Raw genomic sequence first — 22,643 nt, forward strand, 5'->3', positions numbered from 1 at the left:
AGACAATCAATAAAAAATAAAACATTATTACTTTTACTTCATTCAGCAAATTAAATTCAGTTATACTTCTTGGGTTCATATAGAATTATAATGCTATTTTACTGCTTTCTAATCATTTATGTGTAATGTTTTCAATACTTATTTATGTGTCTAATTATGGTTATCTTCTACATATTGTGTACTCCAACAGGATTTTCTTTCTAATATCAGTCATTAATAAACTTTATCGATCAAAATGAAAAATACATTTCAAGTTACATGACTGTAGTCAGTACTTCATGAAATAAGGATAAGTAGCTGCTGTAACTGCATAGTATTTTATTTCAAACAAAACAGCTGCATTATAGTAAAATATTATAACTTAAGTGCAGGGCCAAATGAGTTACGATAAAATATAACTAAATGATGTATTAAATATTTCAAATAAATACAGTTATTATTTAGTTTTATAGAATGATAACCTAACTACTGTTATAAGTTACAATTTTTGTATTTTTAACAGCTGGTGTTAAGTGAATCATAGTCTGATAATCTGCTATTTTTTTTTATTTATTGATTTATTTACTTTTTTTTATTAATATTTATAAAAGCCTACATCATTAGTTTTTTATTACCTACATGCTTAATTGCACTCTTTCATTTTTATGTGATGCAGTATGCTTATAATTTAAATTTAGTTTATGTTTAAAAGCCTTTTGTAAAGTTATGCCTGCATTTATTACTATTGTTTTTACTGAACCATCCTTACCACAAATTTCATCAATAAAGAAAATAGGAAAACTGATAAAATTCTGCATTCAGAATTGTAATAAATTTAGGATTTAAGTAAATCTTATAAAAAAAAAAGTATGTGTATATAAACATACAACAAGAAAACCTTTGATGCAGAGATCTGACATAATTTTTGGTATTATTTCAAACTTGATCAGATACACAGACTTGGGTGAATAGATTTCAGATATCCCAATTTTTATCTTATGAGAGTTAGGTTAATTAAATTCATTCATAGAAACAAGATTTGTAAGGATTCAATAGATGAACAGGGGTTTAACAACCTCAAAGGAAAATAACAACAACTTAATTATTTGCCTTGGTTTATCTGAAAGGAATGTAAACACATATTTAGGTTGTCATCAAAGTCCACTTTTACAGTTATCATTTAGAAACCTATAAAGTCATTTAAGGTATCATTAAATTAGCTACCTGTACACAGAGAAATTACCTACATGGAGAGTAGGATTTGATGGATAAGGAACAAAAAAAATAAATAGTTGGGAGATGAAAGAAGCCCAGAAGGATGTTAAAACAAAGTAGCAGAACCATCGTGGTTGAAAGGAAAAGTTAAACGGAGCATAGAAAAGAATATTAAACCATATAAGCTTATATTTGTTTATCTACAACTAGTAACATCTACAGACCAGTTGTATTTCAAATAGAATTAAAATCAATCACTAACAGCTACAAAATATTAATTTAATAATACTAGCACACGTATATATACTACGCACTTATGTACAACAAATACTAACTTACCAATAACTTTCAGATCAACTGAATATGATTTTGCTTCACCAACACCATTACTTGCTTCACAACTGTATACACCTTTGTCATCAAAATCTACATGTTTAATCATTAAACTTTTGCCATAATTATCAGGCATGACACGGTCAGAAGATATCATTGGCCGTCCATCTTTACTCCATAATGTTTGAGGTAAAGGCCTAGTAAAAATACAGAATATGATCATTCAATACAGTGAAACAGACTAAAATAAATATTTTTGAAAAATTTAGAAAACAAAACAAATTCATAATCATTTTCCTACAAACACAGATTTCAATAGCACTTTCTATTATTATTTTAAAATTTCATCAGTTTAATTTTAAAATATGATAAATAAGATAAATAAGCAATCTTCTATGTCACTAATACTATCTTTTAATAACAATTTTATACCAAATATAAAGCTGGAAGCAGCTTTGTGTTTTTGTTCTGTGAATTTTTTTTCAGAAAGAAAAATTGAACATGTATGCAACAACCTAAATAAATAAAAATTTTGAAATTACAACAGAAATAACTACATAATAATAGAATAATCACACAATATAACTAAAAACAAAGCAAAAATTTTTTTCAAAATTGCATAATCATCTTGACAACTATGTCACTTTGGATACTTTTACATATTTGAAGATTGTTATTGGTTTTCAGCAATGTTAATTCCATTATTATTCATAACTCCAACTATAAGTACTACTAATTCTTAACAAAAAACCTGAATTCTTACATTCATTTAACAGCTCGCAAACAGAACATTATGTGTAAGTTTTTAGCATTATGACTATAAATTTATAAAACAAAAAGAATTCAATACTTACTGAAAACAAACATATTACAATTGTAGTCAATTATGCATACATATATATATATATATATATAGTCCTGTATCTTTATTCCTAACACTAAATCTATACAATAGTATACTGTAATAAAGAGAATACAGAACAAATTTCTTTTGTCAATATTTGCAAAATCATAAAAAACTAAAATGTGCTTTGTTACTTCCATATCCCCTCAACATTAAAATAGCACTGAACTAATTTGAGTTTAGGTAAAGAATTACATAATTCAAATAATATGTCTTATAAGAAAATAAAAAGCTTTCAGAAAATAAAAATTGGTTGTTTTTGTTGTGGTTTCTGTAAATTACATAAATTTTCAATCAATTAGAATTTATAGAATTCCCACATTTTTTATATATAAATAAGCTGTTACATATGTTAAAAAACTACTCCGTTTAAACCAGACAACAGAAGTACTTGTGCATTATACAAGATAATATTTTAAACTATGAAACAACCTTATTACTCAATTCCTTATTTTTAATAAATTACCTTAATATGAAAAAACATCTTTGGACAATTTCTTAGAAATTAAATTATCAGATTTCCTTTCAAAGAAACAATATTAGTCTGTGAGTTTTATTCTGAAACTGAATGTCCTGCTTGCTTGTTTAACATATATACATTTAATAAATATTAAAGCGTTCAAAACTGTTATTTTATTCTGTAATTACAATCATCATTATTTTATACAAATATTATTTTTTTATTAGTATGGACAATAATCACTTTATTTCATACATTAATTTTGTACTTTGAAATTATGATGAAGATTTATTCAAAGTTTTCCTTGATCCTTCCAGAAAAATACTAGAGCAGCTTCTTTTCATTATCTATGGAATTGCACATCTAACATTCCTCTGACACAACATGTATAATAGTCGATTTATAAATAAGACATTCTTAGCTGAATGAAGTATTTTTATTATTTATTTATTAAAAAAGGCTTTGTAGACTAATTATGAAATTCAAAACATCAACAAGTCAAAAATTTTGTAAATCTAATAGTTAAGTAAATATTGCAACAAGAACAGTGTAAGGAACCTGAGTAATGGATTCCTTCCAATTAAGAAGAAATTATCACAAAATATTCATGCAAGAAATCCAGAAAAGTACTAAAAGGAATCCTTTTCTCAGGCTAACAGGTCTGTTTAACAATTGTTCTTTGTAAAACTATGTTAATGGAACATCTCCAACGCTTTAGTTCGATGAGAAGTGTTACTGGACCGTAATAAGAATTCGTAGGAAAATCTAGGGGACGGAGAAAATTCTCACGCTTTAAAAGGGTATATAAACACTGCTCGAACCTGTGGAACAAGGAGTATAAATGAGCAGTGCTGCAGGTCATGTTCAACGTGATTGTGAGATGGCATTATCAGTCAGCGTATAGCAACAATTAACGTGACATCACAAGCATTCTAGTGTAAACAGTGGGTGAATGCAGGAAGTTGTTCAGTGAGTTATTAGTAGACATAGCGAAAGTGACAGATTTAGATTTAATTCATTCATAAATTATAGGGTAGTCTATTGTAAACAAAAAAAGTATTTGCAGGGAATAGAATTGTATGAACCTTAGACTTGTTTAATCTTATCTGGTTGTTAGTACATACTAGTTGTTAAAGGTGTTAACATTAGCACTCATTATAATATTTTAATCAACTGGACTGTATTCTGGTTTTTATGATTAACTACCTTCAAATAAATCCTGGCCTTACTTGAAATACTATTTTGTATGTAATTTTTTTATTATTACCATTTTTAGGTTTATTATTTTTGTTTATTATTATAATTTTCAATTTTATTATTACTGATTTGTCTTTTTCCTATGTTCTTAAACTAATAAATTGGAATTACATAAACATTTGTACTTGCAAGTCTCTCGATATCCTGATCGAGCCATGAACATGCAATAATTGTATGGTTACCCTTACAGATAAGAAATAGACGTATTTTTTCATTACATAATAATCATGAGACCTTGCCGTTGGTGAGGGGGCTTGATTGCTCAGTGATACAGAGTAGCTGGACCAAAGGTGCAACCATATCGGAGAGGTATCTGTTGAGAGCCAGACTACGGAATGATTCCTGAAAGAGGGCTGCAGCTCTTTCAGTAGTTGTTAAGGGCATAAGTCAGGACGACTTAAACCACCATATCAACATCACTCAGTCCTCTGAGTACTGTGCAACTGAAAGCAATGGAAAACTACAGCTGCTTTGTTTCAAAGAAAATGTAGCTCTCTGCATTTTCATATACCAATGATGGAGGCGCCTTCCTTGGTAAAATATTCTGGAAGTAAACTAGTCCCCCATTCGGATCTCCGGGTGGGGGACTACTAAGGAAGGGATCACAAGAAAATTAAAAAATACCATTCTACGAGTCGGAGCGTGAAATGTTAGAAGTTTAAAAAAGGTTGGTAGGTTAGAAAATTTAAAGAGGGAAATGGATAGGATAAATGTAGATTTAGTAGGAATTCGTGAGGTTCGGTGGGAAGAGGAAAAAGACTTTTTGTCAGGTGATTTTAGAACAATTAACTCAGCTTCAAATAATGCATAGCGATAGAATCATTGTAATACGGATAAAATCAAAACCTAAACCGACAACGATTGTTAATCTCTATATGCCTACAACCGCCCATGATGATGAGGTAGAGTGTGAATATGAAGCAATTAAACACATAAAATAAGATGAAAATTTAATAATAGTTCGAGATTGGAATGCAAGCATTGGAAAAGGCAAGGAAAGAAACATAGTGGGTGAATACAGGCGGGCAAAAGGAATGAAAGAGGGGACCGACATATAGAGTTTTGCACAAAGTATAATTTAGTAATTGCCAACACCCAGTTTAAAAATCATAATAGAAGAATATACACTTGGAAAAAGCCAGGCAATACTGCAAGGTATCAGATAGATTATATCATGGTTAAGCAAAGATTTAGAAATCAACTCATTGACTGCAAAACTTACCCTGGAGCAGACATTGATAGCGACTATAATTTAGTGATAATGAAATGTAGATTGGGGTTTAAAAACCTGAAGAAAAGGTGTCAGATGAATCAGTGGAATTTAGAGAAGCTTGAGGAAGAGGAGGTAAAGAAGATTTTTGAGGAGGACATGGCAAGAGGTCTGAGTAAAAAAGATAATGTAGAAGAAGAATGGGAGAATGTTAAAAAGGAAATTCTTAAATCAGCAGAAGCGAACTTAGGCGGAACAAAGAGAACTGGTAGAAAACCTTGGGTTTCAGATGATATAGTACAGCTGGATGGATGAACGTAGAAAATATAAGAATGCTAGTGATGGAGAAAGCAAAAGGAACTATCAACAATTAAGAAATACTATAAACAGAAAGTGCAAACTAGCGAAAGAAGAGTGGATTACAGAAAAGTGTTCAGAAGTGAAAAGAGAAATGAACATTGGTAAAATAGACGGAGCATTTTGGGGTACATAAATTAAAATCCAATATTGTGTTAAACAAAGATAGTACACCGATTTATAATATGAAAGGTAAAGTCGATAGGTGGGTGGTATATATTGAAGAGTTATGCAGAGGAAATGAATTAGAGAATGGTGTTGTAGAGGAAGTCAAAGAGGATGAAACGGAAGAAGCAATACTGAGATCTGAATTTAAGAGAGCATTAAAAGATATGAATGGCACAAAGGCTCCTGGAATAGGCGGAATACCTGCAGAATTACTGCGCAGTGCAGGTGAGGAAGCAATTGATAGATATACAAACTGGTGTGTAATATTTATGAAAAAGGGGAAGTTCCGCCAGACTTCAAAAAAAGTGTTATAGTCATGATACCAAAGAAAGCAGGAGCAGATAAATGTGAAGAATATAGAACAATTAATTTAACTAGTCATGCATCAAAAATCTTAACTAGAATTCTATACAGAAGAATTGAGAGGAGAAGACCAATTTGGTTTCAGGAAAAGTATAGGGATAAGGGAAGCAATTTTAGGCCTCAGATTAATAGTAGAGGGAAGATTAAAGAAAAACAAACAACATACTTGGCATTTATAGGCCTAGAAAAGGCATTCGATAACATAGACTGGAATAAGATGTTCAGAATTTTTAAAAAATGTAGGTTCAAATACAGAGATAGAAGAATAATTTAACATTTACAGGAGCCAAACAGCAACAGTAATAATTGAAGAACATAAGAAAGAAGCTGTAATAAGAAAGGGAGTCCGACAAGGATGTACCCTATCCCCATTACTTTTTAATCTTTACATAGAACTAACAGTTAATGATGTTAAAGAACAATTTAGATTCGGAGTAACAGTACACAGTGAAAAGATAAAGATGCTACAATTTGCTGATGCTATAGTAATTCTATCTGAGAATAAAAAGGATTTAGAAGAAACAATGAATGGCATGGATGAAGTCCTACGCAAGAACTACCGCATGAAAATAAACAACAAAACGAAAGTAATGAAATGTAGTAGAAATAACAAAGATGGACTACTGAATGTTAAAATAGGAGGAGAAAAGATTATGGAGGTAAAAGAATCTTGTTATTTGTTATATATAATATATTATATAATATAATTATATATTTGGAATATATAATTTGTTTACATCAAAAATTAACTTAAATGTCAGGAAAAGATTGTTGAAAGTATATGTTTGGAGCGTTGCTTTATATGGAAGTGAAACTTGGACGATTGGAGCAGCTGAGAAGAAAAGATTAGAAGCTTTTGAAATGTGGTGCTATAGGAGAATGTTAAAAATCAGATGGGTGGATAAAGTGACAAATAGATGAAGAAAGAAGCATTTGGAAAATATAACTAAAAGACGGGACAGACTTATAGGCCACATATTAAGGCATCCTGGAATAGTCGCTTTAATATTGGAGGGACACGTAGAAGGAAAAAATTGTGTAGGCAGGCAACGTTCGGAATATGTAAAACAAATTGTTAGGGATGTAGGATGTAGGGGGGTGAAATATGAATGTACTGAAATGAAATGACTAGCACTAGATAGGGAATCTTGGAGAGCTGCATCAAACCAGTCAAATGACTGAAGCCAAAAAAAAAACAATAAAAACATAAATTAACATTTGAAAATTCTTATCACATTTAAAAATCTCAACATTATAAAAATAAATAAGGAATATAAACTAGATAACAACTGAAATTTATTTAAAATAAACACCTTGAAAAAGTACATTAACTCATGTAATGAAGGAAAATATTTAAATGTAACAATTTTAGCTGAAGGTAAATCTGTATGTAGTGTTGAAGCACTTAGCTCTTTGCAAGTGCTTTCTTATGCTCAGAGTATTACTCTACTAAATTACATCTACACATGACAGATTAGCAAAAAATTTGATAGTTAGATATGGTAGATTGTAAAGCCTGACTGATGTACAATCCTAAAATAATTATCAAAAAAAAAGATAAACAAAAAAAATAAGCATTAGATAAAAGTAAGTAAACAGATATATTTAACTACTTACGTTCCACCAAATATACAATATAGTTTAACTTGTTTCCCTCTTAAAGCAACCTCGTTCTTTCTGCTGACGTACTGTTGAACTGGTGCATGCTTGTTTTGTGCAGCTGATGCTCCTGTACTTAACACTTTCAGTATCACTCTATTACCAAGCTTATATTCATTCCTAAAAGGATATAAAATATTACTATGCTTTCTCACTGCATAAAATCACAAGTAAGAATATATAACTAAAATAACTAGAATAATGAATAATAAAATAAATTCTATGAGCAGTATAAAATATAAAAATTTTGTAAGTTACTCAAACAAATACTCAGTAAACTTACCTGAATACAGATGTTGCAGCACAAGAATAGACAAAATCATCACTGGCATCAAATCTTGTCACATTAGAGAACCATAAATTTCCTTCAGGATCTAAAGTCATTCGTGAATTATTAATACTTCTTATGCCTCCAGAAGAATCCTAAATTAAAGATAAAATTATCAATTAAAAGACACCTTTCATTTCTAAGTATACTTTCCAATTTAGAATTCAGTTTCACAACTTCAACAACAAACATGTTAATAATACACTATACAAAATTATATTTTCCTTAAGGAATGTTTAGTGTAGATCTGTAGGTTTATTATAACTGGTTTCTTACTACACGTTGTGATAAACTACTGAAATGTGTCAACTTTCATATGCACACAAACTGTTTTCAGGAAGCACCACTGTTTCACTTATGCACAAATGTTAAGCATTATTGCTACTGCATTTATCTCGAGTTAACGTAACCACTAAATTTTGAATCTGTGATTAAAAAGCTAAAGGTGTTTGCAAATTGTTACGAAAATAAAGGTGATATAAATTAATGCCTTTCTTATCATTTTAATCTTTGATTGTTAAGTGTCATTGAATCTAAACATTCAAATAATGAAATTAATATTGCCAAAAAGCTCCGTTTTTATATTCCACCAAAAATGATTTTCATCTAAATTTTGCCAAAAAAAATTTATCCAGGCTATGAGAATCAGAGCTATGTTTATATTGTTTTTACAGTATCACTTGGGAGTAATTTTTACAGTTCAGTAATAGTAACTATATTTGGCTGCAGGTTTAGTTTTATTGTCAATTACTTCTTTTTAAGTTCATTTATTTTTTAATTGAACATAATTTACAAATACTTACGTTATTTAAGACACTACCAATGTTTATTTCTTTTTTTTACAAATTTTTCATTTATTTAATACAGATAATTACAGTTATAATTATATGCTCTATCTAAACTTCATTTGTTTTTAAAAGTACTTTCTGTAATTTTTAATTAAAAACTGTATATAAATGCTACCTTTTATTAAATTAATCATGGTTTTATTTATAAGTTTTAGAACGTAAAATATAGGATATACATATACAAACAACATGCATTAGAATATTGTATAATATACATGAAAATATACATGTTTGATATTTCTAACTTCTTCATTTTAATCTATATTTAAAATTTTTTTTCTCAATTATATGTATATATATATATATATACATATAAACTTAGCAAAAAAAAATTCTTTTGTTATTGTATTTATCCATATTCCCCTCTGTATTAATATAAGACAAAAATATAAAAACTGTTTACTACCAAAAGTACAGAATTCGATACTCTTGATCAAATTTTTGTGTTTGATGTGCGTGTGTGTTGTGTACAACCTTTTCAATGTTTTTATGAAATTTATCATTTTTTATTTACTGTATAACAATTTCAATTTGAAAACTTAATTTTAGAAAAACATCAAACATCTACTTTTTAAACGTTGAAACATTTGAAAAGTAGAAGAAATTTATTCAGATTAAAAGTAATAAAGATTTATAGCTATAAATTTATCAATAATTATAAAACATTGGTATTATATTTTATCTTTATCTTTTTACCTTAAATGTTTGACTCCTTTCACTTTACAATTTTATTAAAAACATGCTGAAAAATTATCTAAATGCATATGTTCTGCAAGATTACAAAATCGAATTCAATATCATCAACAAGTGCAGTTCAAGAACCACACAAATAAATCATTAAATATTTTTTGTGTGAAAAATGCAGTCATCACCCAGGTCAAAAATTATCAAAAAAGCCCTTTTTCAGATATTAAAATATTAATAAGGTTAAAAATAAAATAAAAAGGAACATAACCATTAGGATAAAATATATTTAAAGAATAACACAATAAAAATCAAAATTTATGGTTGGTTATCGTTAAATCGTATAAAGTATATCGATTCTTCTTAAAAGTAACAATAGCTGGTCTATTACATTCTTATCATTTTCTAGAATATGACAAATGTCCCTCGATAGTTTAAATTTGCAACATAAGGCCGCATAACAGTCAAGCGGCAGTTGCATCATATGCACAGTGGTGCAATTCTCTGCTGACATCAGGTATCCATGAGTAGCTGTTATTGTCCTAATTATTCGGCACAGGACCACTTTCTCTTGGAAAATTTTTCTGCAAGAAAAATGCAATTTCTCTGAAGAGTCCCATGGTAACACTGTAATCTTTGAAGTGTTTGACTTTATTATCCACTGTAGCAGTCCAGTCATCTTGCAATCTTCTTTGACAAGTTTGTTTAATGGAATTAAAAAAATCAGTAGAAGTAACTCAAATGGTGAAAGACAGTTGGCTACATATATCTTTAGCAGTAGAATCTGCACGTTCGTTACCCAGGATTCCAACATGACTAGGGATCGAACAGAAATTCACTTGTGTGTTGTGATGATTCAACTTAGCAATTGTACTTAGAAATTGTAATTTTATATACTTTTATATAAATAAGAAGAAGAGACAGTTTATTTATTTACAATTAATAAAGAGGAGAGGATAAATGAATTTTAACAATAAGGTTCCGATATACAGAATTAACTGAAATGACACAGGTGAAAATAGGATAAGTGAATGACACAAAAACATGTAAAGGCGTTTCAGAAAATTTAAATGTTTTACAGTTCTCAAATAATATAGTATTTTTTCACGGTAACAGTTTTATCAAAGTAATGTTTGAAACACATAAAGAGGTCAAAAAAATCTGATGGTAATCCATAATGATAGCTAAGTAATTTACATGATGGTGATGAGATGAACGAGTTAATATGAAACAAGGAAATATTTAAAGTTACAAATGGTGAACAAAATTTACCTGCATTTATACTACCAAATAGAAAAGAAGTATGAGTAACAAACAGGTGCCAAAAGTAAGCAAGATTCAGGCTAGAAGAGAAATGAAATTCTATAGATGATATATTGGGAAAAACAAGAAGGAATAGAGAAAAAATAAAGAGTTTTTGGTTGCATAATTAGGAGAGAAAAGAGAGCACAACAGACCAACATGGTTAAGGCACACATACTGTCCTAACTTAAAAATTAAAAAAATAGTGATCAAAAGATAAACCTAGGAAGAGGAAGCTTCATAGAATAATCCAGGATATGTTATAGGGAGAGCACATAATACTGACATGGTTTTTGATAAGGAATTACATAAGCGCAGTCAAAAATTGAGGTTATGACACACTCCAACTCAAACTTAACTGGACAGACAGGTAGTTAGGTAAACTACTGCTAAATTCGAGCAGCAAAGTTTAATCTGTTACTGTAATCTACCAAGCTGACTAAATCAACTTACTAAAACTAATGACATGTCAAAGATCCCTATAAAATGAAGATTAGTGTAAGTTAAGCGTTTTTTTCTACACTGTAATTTTTATTGTTAGCAAATGAGGGAAAATTATACAAAAATATCAATTATAAGTGTTTTTTACTCCACAGAAAAATCCCTAAATATCTGCAGCCACTCAATATTGAAAATAATTACTACATAAATAACAAATTCCTTTTTATTTTTATTTACTTAAATTAAACACTGAATAATCCCTAGTAATATATACCTTAAATTTGTCTTGACATTGATTTACTATGTATTTTTAAAATACTGTCAACTTAAAAATGTGTCATACCCTATTGCAAACAATTTAAGTAAATAAATGTAATATATCAGTGTACAAAGCATTTAAAAGAAATTAATAAATTAAAATAGTAGTGAACTAAAATATTTCCTATTCTAAGTTAATATGAATACAAATTGATATATTTGTTTACTTTACACTATAGTACTGAGAATACATAACAGTTTTACAGTGAAGAAAATATATAACCATTCAATTTTTTTCTAATTCCAAACTTTCCTGTTACCATCTTAATAAATTACAGACACTTAAATAGACAGAACACAATTAAAAAAAAAAAAAACCATGGATATAAACCTTCATATAAACAAAGTCAACATAAAAATACAACTTCATACTCATATTTGTAAAATAACTGATACTCTGAACAAAAAGCACTGATCTACTGGTGGAGGGATAGCATCTCAGCTGTTCATCCCGAGGTCCTGGGTTCAAATCCCAATAAGGCATGTCATTTTCATATATTACAAATTCCCAATTTCATATTCCCACTAGCAAGCTTCTTTGTAAGCTTCTGTAGTGAATAAAGTCAAAAAAAAGAAAAAAATTTTCAATCACATTTTTTTCCGATGTCTATCACTTTATATTGAACAAACAATTCCAACATTATCTCTAGATATGAAAAGAAGGATTTTTTCACTACAGAAAATGAAATATATATACTCAAATGTATTTATGAAATATGCATTTCCTTCAATATATGCCAAAATATGTTCTGGATATAAGATACAGAATATTTTATTCCAACTTATGTAGTTTTAAGTTTGATATCTTTAAAACAAGGAAGTTATTGAAGTTTCCTCAACATTTTTACTTTGTATTATTAATTTGATATGGACTGACTTATACATTGATGTAGAACATTATAAATAAAGCAAACAATTATTACTTGAATAAGCCAGTAGACATTTGGTTTTGGCCAACCATCGGGTGGCTGACATGTTAACTTGAATGGTTCTCCTTCATTAGCTTCAATCGTGACTGGATGTTCCTCTTTAAATGAGTTCAATTCAGCCTTTCTGACAAACACAGAATTAGATGTAGCTGTACCCCATTCATTATCAGCAAAACATTGGTACTGACCTAAATAAATATAATTAACAATGTATTAAACAATAAAATGAAAAGTAGTTTAAGACCATAAAATATTAAAATAAAATGTACATTATGTATACAATGATATAAAGGTTTCAACAAGGCATTATGTATCTGATAATTACACAACATTTGAATTGCATCAAGTCTCAAATACAAAATGGAAAAGAAGAAAAAAACCAGATTAATAAAGATCACTGAACTTCAGTAAGATTGGGTTGATTGAACTTCCAATCAATCATAGCATGAAACATAGTGACTGATGTTGCAGTAGATATCAATAAAAGGTGTTATGCAAATCAGCAGAACATTTTTTGGATAAACCAAATGCGTTTTTAAAAAATTATCATGTGTCTAAATTTTACCTTTATTAACTAAAATATTTTATGAAAAGTACCACCACAAAATTCACTTTAAGGTAGGTAAGACACATATCCATTTACATACTGAAATCTATATCCCAGATTATACGAGGCATACTCATAATGTACAGGCCGTCAGCTTACATTTAAATATTAGCGAGTCTGAACACAATTTCAAACATGCACGGCCATCTATCAGCTATTTATAAAGTCACTGCAGTTGTTTTGATTTTGTAGTCATTTGCCTGACTGTGAATACGGATCGCAATGTCCACGACAATCGTTTCTCCAGTGTGAAGTGCGTGCTGTGATTCGATTTTTGTGTGCAAAAGGATCTTCAGCTGCTGAAATTCATCGAGAATTGTGCCTAGTGTATGGGCCTACAATAACGATTGAAGGAAAGGTTAGACAACAGTGTCGAGACTAAAAATGGCTGCACAAATGTGCATGGTGAAGAGTGAACTGGCAAGCCCAGTATTCAAGACCAATGAAATCATTGAACAAGTAAATCGAAAAATGGGATGTGACCGGCAATTGACGATTAAGTGCTTTGGCTGGTTAATTTCTGCATGGTGACCATACCACTATCTACACAACTGACATAGAAAGGCTCGGATTATCACAAATTGTGTGCAAGGTGGGTGTACCAAAAATGCTCAACAACACAAAGAGCAAAGAATGCGCAGTGGACGAATGTTTTTGGACTGCTATTGACAAGATGGAGATTTATTTTCCCACATTGCTACGGGCGGTGCGACATGGATATCCTAAACCAACGCAGAATTGAAACAAGTCAATGTAGTGGCGCCATTCAAGTTCCCTAAAACCAAAAAAGTTTAAACAATCTATTTTTTGGGATGAAAAGGGCATCATTTTGGTTGGTTTCATAAAACGTGGATCAACAGTTACAGCTAACGTGTACTGCAAAACGCTCACCAAACAGATGTACAATCCAAAATCGATGACGTGGGAAAGTGTTGTCTGGTGTAACACTCCTTCACAACAACAGGCATCCTCATATCACTGCCTTAACCAAGAAGATTCAAGATTTTCATTGGAAACTTTTTGATCACCCTCCATATACTCCCGACCTTGCACCTAGCAGCTACTTCCCATTCTTGCATTTGAAAAAGTGGTTTGGTAGACAACGGTTTGAAAACGACAAAGAACTCAAGACTGCTATTGTCAACTGATTCAATTCCCAGGCGGTGAACTTCTATGCAGAGGAGTTAAAGAAACTGGTGCAGCATTACAAGAAGTGCTAATAACTGAATGGCGATTATGTCAAAAAGTGAAGTAGATATGTAGTAAACTACAACTGTAAGTAAAAACCTTTTCTAACGAGTTAATTTTTTTTAATGACCAAACGGCTCTTACTTGATGAATATGTCTCGTACTACTTCTTGAACTTATTAGTTACAAAACTCTTTATGAACTAGATATTATTAAAAAAAAAATCTTCTAACCTAACAAAACCAGCTTAACAATTCAAGGATCTGCAACAGATTTTCTTTTATAGATATTATTTAAGTTATTAAAATGAAAACATTATTTTATTAAATTGTTTCAACTAATGGTTTTGCCAGCTTGTTGATAAAACATCTATTTAAGAAAAATACATGAAGAAATATAAATTTAGAATAATCTTGAAGAATTAATTAAATATTTTATATACTGGCACTCTAAAAATAATATATTCAAAGTTTAACAAACCTAAATCCTCATCTCTAGGAGATGTAATAACTAGAGTACCACGTCCAGGTTGTTGTGATATTCGATCATCATAAGCTTGCCAATCAAATTTTTTACCATTCTTTATCCACCTATACCTACACAACAAAAAGAAAAGAATTACCTTGGGGAATTTCAGTAAGCTAATACACAGATAAAGGTTCATTGTATCAATAAAAATTACAGAAAAAACATACAAAGTTTGGTAAAAAAAGTCACTGAAAGAAACTAAGGTTATGTTTATTTATATTCACATTAAATTTATGAACTTCATTTTATGATCCACAAACTTTTTGAATCAGATAAAATTCCATAATTACTATAAGGAAACAGTACTGTTTATATTTGAGGCGTAATACTCTAATATAAAAGTGAATGTTCTGTCAAAGTGTTATGATTCACTTATATAATACTTTAAATATCTCCAAATATATAGGACAGCTTTATTGTATTAAGGAGCAAGAAACTCATAGCTGTAAGTTTGAACTTGAACCCTTCTTCCACAGCAGTACTAAAGTTTTTGGCTAGATAACCCACCTGATAAATTTTGAGGTTAGGGAAACCCATTTAACTCCCTACCATCTGGCTTTATGTGGTTTTGTTATAGCAAAAATGCCTATAGACCAACCTAGGGATACAAAAAAGTGCTCTCTGGTGGTCACAGAAATGTCCAGTACCTGGAGTTGAAATGCTTATCAGGTTAACCTGGCTGCCTTCACCAGCCTGATTACTATCATTAAAATTCCTAATATAAATATTCACACGACTCCACTTTAGACAGGAAAGGATTTTAATAGACATTGAGTATACATACACAACGACATCTCTCTAAAACAAATAAATTTTGTTTTTCTGCAATATTACACTCAAGTACAACAGTTTAAGGACAAGTAGTTTAATTTAGCAATAGGAAGATTCTTTTGTTAATATTGAACAGAAAATATAATTAAAAAAGGAATGTATGGTTATAGCAGAATAGTATGGAATCATCAAGAGGGGCACAAGACACAATCTGGTTTAATAAGAACTACTGGTTAAAGAAACCAAGAAAGCATTTAGAAATGCCAAAAAGGATCAGCTAATTATAATATTAAAAGGCCAAAGAGTACAAATTAAAAATGAAAAGCCAATTGTGACCTTAATGATTTAAGAATTGATACTTGAATTGGATAACAACTATAAAAGTAAAGGATATTCAAACTGAGTGATTTGACCTACAAAGAAAAAGGACAAAAAATAGACAATAAACCGTACTTTCATTATTAAAGATTATACTGATTATAACAGCAGCAGCTGCTACTTCTAAAAACGAAAGTCCTAAAGTAAAAGTGCTGTTTATCTCTAATCTTCAATAAGCAAATTAAATTGAAAATGGCATGTAATGGGATGAAGAGATCTACACTGGGAGAAGGAAATAAAAGGTTCAGAGATGATGTGGATTTTTTAGGAGATGAAGGACAAGATATTCAGAACATCATTTCAAAACTAGAAGTCATTATGGCAGAATATAATATGAAAATAAAAGGATGAGACTAAGAGACAATAAGCAATATCTTAACAAAAGAAGGAAGAATTGACTCGGTAAAGCAATGCAGATATTTCGATGTCAAACAAAACTGGAATCACTAACAACACCATTGATGAAAGAAGTTATTCTCATATGTATGTGAAACAAATGACTATTACATGATACGGTAAAAACCAAAAAATCTTGTTTTTCTGTCATTTATAAATTCATAATTTTGTTAATTTTTATCCGTATACAAATACATAAAGCAAACAGTTGATGTGGTAAAAAGATTTCAACAGAATTAAAGAACTTAAAAAAATAAAACTTTTCATTTTTAGGGAGAGAGGTGGAATTCTTTCGCACTGTCATCAACTGTTTTTCCAATATGGCTAAATCCTTAACTAATAAGAAATATAATACAATTGCAAAACTCAAACTCTACAAAAATGTACATAAAGGAAAAGATATGGTTGGTCATAAAATATAACTTATACACTACATTAAAAAAGTTGTTGTGCACCGAAATTATGGAAATGCAATGATGAAAATTTCCTTATCATTACTCTGTATTTTTATTTTATAATTTGTAGTAACGGATATTACAGTAATAGGAATGGTTTATAAAAGGGTTGAAAATGACCTTCTCCAACATCAATACAACACTGCACAAGTTTCAATTTGTTTCTAACACTTTAACCAGGTGATGTACTGGAATGTCCCGTATGTATGCCATTATTACGGTTTTTATTTTGTCAATCATGTGTGGTCTGTTGCACAACATTAATTTGCTGCCCACAAAGAGAGTAACCTCTTGAAATGATTCGTTCACCAAAGACATTTCATAAAAAAAGTCATTGCTAGTTGTGTTTGCTGTGGCGCCATCTTGTTGGAATCTTCCTTTTTCCTGTTTAGCCACTGGGAATTACCATTAAGGTATTACTTCAGAGGATGAAGTATAGTCTAGTACAGTTTTACGTCAACTATTTCTGAGATGTGTAGTTAATTGAAACCCAACCATCAAATAACACCGGTATCCACGATCTAGTATTCAAATTCATATAAAAGTAACTGCTTTTACTAGGACTTGAATGCTGGAACTCTCAACTTCCAAATCAGCTGATTTGGGAATACATGTTCACCACTAGACTAACTCGATGGGTTATCTTGTTGGAACCTCATTTTTCTTTTTTCTGTTTAGCCTCCGGTAACTACCGTTTAGATAATTCTTCAGAGGATGAATGAGGATGATATGTATGAGTGTAAATGAAGTGTAGTCTTGTACATTCTCAGTTCGACCATTCCTGAGATGTGTGGTTAATTGAAACCCAACCACCAAAGAACACCGGTATCTACGATCTAGTATTCAAATCCATGTAAAAATATCTGACTTTACTAGGACTTGAACGCCGTAACTCTCGACTTCCAAATCAGCTGATTTGGGAAGACGTGTTAACCAGTTAACCACTAGACCAACCCGGTGAGTTATCTTGTTGGAACCTTTTTTTTTTTTCTCTCTCTCAGCTCCTCTGGGCCGGACCGACTTGTTGGTATTACGCCACCCAGGGGAGTGTCTTTATACTCAAATAGGCCTTCCCGCCTACCAGCTATATACTGGCATGGCAGGTCGGCCTACCGGTAGCTCTTTTTGAGAGTAATCTTTATTTTATATGCCCCTTTCAGACAACACGCCATACTTGGAGTGTCGTGACGTGGTGTCGAGGTCTTTTCTCTATATCTTGTGTTTTATTATTCTATTATTCCCTAAACTATATCCCCCGAAGTCCCCAGCGGCTCATTGGAACCGGCACACCTCGGCATGCCGGCCCTCCCTGCTGAGGCTGTCCTCCCTTCCCTAACCTAAATCAAAAACCCAGTCTCCTTTCGTCAATGTTTTTCTGCGATGATCTGTCTGGTTTAACACGCTATTTTCTTCCAGTTGGATTCCCGACTAGTCATAAAAGGTACTATAGCTTCAGGAGTCATCCCGTCGATCGCCATGTCAAATCCGAGGGTGGCCCATCTTTCACATATGAAGAAAGTATGTTCTGCATCGTCGATCTCTTCGCAATACATGCAGATAGCCTCTGTTCTCCTTCCTACTTTATTTAAGTAATTATTAAATGAGCCATGCCCGGTGAAAAATTGCATTAAAAAGTGATCCATCTCGCCAAAACCTCTTCTTATCCATGGTTCGATCTCCGGGATGAGTTGTCTTGTCCAGCGACCCACACAGCTATTAGTCCACCTCTCCTGCCAGGTAGTATTGATTTCATCTTTGGCCTCTTGATCTGCTCTGCCCTTCGATCTTTCGACTTTATATCTCGCGATGAAGTCTATCGGCAGTACTCCGGCGAGAACACAAAGGGCTTCATAGGACACTGTCCTATATGCGGCCACCACACCTAGGAGCCCTCTCCTATGCACCCTCGCTAACTTCTCCTTGTAACGCCTGATATCTATAGCATGACTCCATGCAGGAACAGCATACATCAACGAGGATACTATCGTTGACACCAACAATCTGCGTTTTGATGCTCTAGGGCCATTCTGCGTTGCCATTATAATGTTAAGACTCTTTACCATTGCTTCAGCCTTCCTACATATGTTACTTAAATGGTTAGTGTATCTACAATTCCTCTGGAAGGTAACTCCTAAGTATTTCAAACTATGCACCTCTTCTATAACTTTACCATTGATGAAAATAGTAATAGGATCCAGTACTCTTCCAGTAAAGGCGATACACCTACATTTTTCCAATGACAACTGCAGACCCCTAGAAATCATCCACTCATTAATGATCTGAGTGGCCGCGTTCGCCCTCAACTAGTACAGCGAGATCATCTGCATATGCCAGAACCTCAACTCCAGCAGGGAACATTCTGTGCAGGAGATCATCTATAACTAGCAACCATAGCAGCGACCCCAGGACCGATCTCCCTGTGGCACCCCACCTTCCATCTCAAAATGAATTCTTCCTTCCTGGGCTTCAATCAAACATCTTCTATTGGAAAGATAGTCCTCGATTTGCCTACATATATAAGGGCTCAATCCCTTTGTGGCCATTTCCCTGTTTATGTGACTCCAACTGATTGAGCCAAAGGCATTCTTTATATCAACTGAAATCATTAATGGAATGCGTCTTGTGCGCCAAGTGCCTCTTCTGACTTCATTAGCCCAGTCCGAAATCCTACAGATGGCCTTCACAGTGGACCGCCCCTGCCAGAAACCATACTGGTTTGGGCTAATCCCGACTCCCTGTTCTAGTTCCCGAATAATATGGCCCGCCAGCATTTTTTCGTTTCCCCATGGTATTCAATAGGCTCAGGGGTCCGTAAGTGGCGTCTTCCTCCATGGATGCACCTTTAGGAAGGAGCACCACCCTGGCCTCTTTCCAACACGCGGGGAAAACTCTTCTCTCCAAACCGTAACTGGCAACCTCTAATACTTCCCAGGGAGTCTTCTGGACTAAACCTTTGATCATCGCTGCAGGGATTCTGTTCGGTCCAGGGCTCTTCTTTAAAGCCAGACTTTTGGCCGCTAGTTGCAGTTCATCTATAGTAAATCTCCTGCTCTCACATGGTGTGGGTCCACTATCATCGGCTATCATGCTAGGGAACAATCTCGCCACATGCATTTCAGCATTAGCCTTATCCAAAATAGGTAATAGTCTGCCGAACTTCTTAGTTACTATACGATAAGATTGGCCCCATGGGTCAGTATCGATCTCACTGCAGAGATTATTCCAGCACTCTCTTTTTCTTTTCTTAATTGCTCTGTTAAGGGCCCTTCTAGTTTCAATATACCTTCTTGCTATATCCTGGTAATCTTCCCTACCATTTCTGAGAAGTCTCTGTTTTCTTCTCCTAAGGGACATCTTGTTGGAACCTACCATGATTGAACTCCACTTCCATTAATTAACTTAATAAAGTTTGTTAATACAGCATAATAATGATCACTATTAATTGTATTTTCCAAAAAGATTGAGCCCACAATGTGCGTTCTATTCACACCAACCCAGACTCCAATTTTTGTTTTGCTTTACGTAAAAGTTGTTCGTGTAATACACGGAGGTTAGTTGTTGACCACAATCATGTATTTTGTGAATTAATATTCCCTCCCAGATGAAACTACACTCCACATGTAAAAAACATAATGTAGAGGATACCTATTGAATTTTGATCAATAAAACGTTTAAACTACTGACAATTAGTCTTTTCACATGAACTGTAAGTTTCAGTTGAGCATATATTACTTTGTACGGGAGAAGTGTTTCAGTTCTTTTTAACAGTTTTATGTGCAATAGCAAGTCTGATATCTTGCTGCTGTGCTAACTAATGTATTGAGTTTGATGCATTTTCTACCATAGTATCCAAAATATCAAGCAGCTTCTGTTTGTTTAGTTTAGGTGGTCTTCCACTTCAATCAGCGTACTCAACAGAGCCCATTGGCCAAATGTTTTCGATAACAGTTCAGACTGCATTACAGTGAGGAACAAGCGCATTTGGAAACTTTCAGAAAACTTGTGCTTTTCTAAATCAGTATACTTGTCACTTTCATGAAAGACACATTCAACATGAAAAATGCGTTCATGTACCAAGAGGACCATTACATTTCTCACAACTATTGATTCCAATAAACGAAACAAAAAGCAGAATGAAGCACATTCAATCACCACTCAAAAACCGACACCTTAGTTTATTACTGAGCAATGCCAAAGAACTCACAGGGCAACCAACCCAACACTGAAAGAACAGAATGTTCCACATAGTTCTCAAGCATACAGAACAGGGACTTTCAGAACCCACTTTACAAAAAAATTAACGAAATAAAGCATTTTGAAAAAATGGCAACATAATGATGAAGTTTAAAAAATTGTTTAACCTAATACTATATAATAAGCTAATACTCTGAATGAGCTACAGTTTTTAAATTAAATAAAATTGCATCATTTTATTATCAGACAACAGCCAGATATGTAATATAAATTAATTTTTTTAATTATTTATATATCCTTTTTAAAAACATTAATAAAACCGATGATGGTAGTATCAAAAACATGTTATTGTAAAAACTGCCAAACAAAATATATTACTGGTTAAAATTTTTACTAAAAATGTAGCAAAAACAAGTAAAAAATGTAAATAAATATTCTTATTAATTTGATAAATATTTTATATTTAATTTGAGTAATTATAACAAAATTGGTGTAATAAATATTGTAATATTCTAACAATACCTTAAAATAGGTTTTATCAGTAATAATGGAAATATAATTATAAAGATAAACTCTTTGGACATATTCTAAATATTTCTGTAGGAGGAAACGGTAAATGCTTTATATGTAGTAGGCTGATTTATTTACAACATTATCATAATTTCTTAAATTAAACACCAATACTTTTTGTCTATTAAATAACGATTACAATCTATTTCTCATTACCGTATCATAAAGAATAAATAACATCACAATAACAGTAAAAATATTAATTACCTGTATGATTTGTATAAATAACAGAATATTTTATTTCAATATAACTCCAATTTATAACTTCCTTAAACAATGTGACAGAAAAAAATAGTTTATAATTTGTAGTTACATTATTTCAGAAAAATCTATCTCATTAAAAGCACACTGAATTACCTAGCATTAGTCTAGCAACATGGAGGGATAGAAAGTTTTTATTTATTATCCAGAAGGAAACCCATGTCCCACATTTAAAATTGGAAAAAAATTTCCTTGGAAAGTTGTTTTAAAGTTTACTTTCATGTATAGATTTTTGTTAAAATGCATACTTTAAATCGTTAAGCGTATGCGAATGCCTATCATTTCCACGTAATGAGAAAATGTATTGGAAAGAAAGAAATAAAGGTAACAAAAAATTAGGAAAAAACATTCATTAGAATTAATGGATGAATGACAAATGTAAATAAAGGTTCTAGAAATATAAATAATAAAAGTTGAAAATCAGCAAAGAAAGATTAGTTGAAAGAAAGATATAGAAAGGAAGGAAAATAATTATTGGAGATAGATATAAAAAAGAAAATTACATTGGAAAAGAGAAGAGATTTTTTAAAATAAAATTGG

The 22,643-nt window shown here is 31.6% G+C and overlaps 1 protein-coding gene across 6 annotated transcripts in view; it reads right to left on the reverse strand.

Moving 5' to 3' along the window:
• Nrg (Neuroglian) overlaps positions 1-22,643 on the reverse strand; it is a 107,136-nt gene that overhangs the window by 46,816 nt on the left and 37,677 nt on the right. For all 6 annotated transcript variants that reach the window (XR_012755765.1, XM_075360623.1, XM_075360619.1 and 3 more), the window contains exons 4-8: positions 15,031-15,146; positions 12,750-12,943; positions 8,189-8,328; positions 7,864-8,025; positions 1,534-1,724 (exon numbers count right to left, since the gene is read on the reverse strand). Coding sequence is in view for 5 of the 6 variants with exons in the window: in XM_075360623.1 (XP_075216738.1) it covers positions 1,534-1,724; positions 7,864-8,025; positions 8,189-8,328; positions 12,750-12,943; positions 15,031-15,146 (803 nt within the window). In the remaining variant the exon portion in view is untranslated. The remainder of the gene's footprint in view (positions 1-1,533; positions 1,725-7,863; positions 8,026-8,188; positions 8,329-12,749; positions 12,944-15,030; positions 15,147-22,643) is intronic.

The sequence above is a fragment of the Lycorma delicatula genome, chromosome 3, assembly GCF_047948215.1.
Source record: "Lycorma delicatula isolate Av1 chromosome 3, ASM4794821v1, whole genome shotgun sequence".
Classification (NCBI taxonomy): domain Eukaryota; kingdom Metazoa; phylum Arthropoda; class Insecta; order Hemiptera; family Fulgoridae; genus Lycorma; species Lycorma delicatula.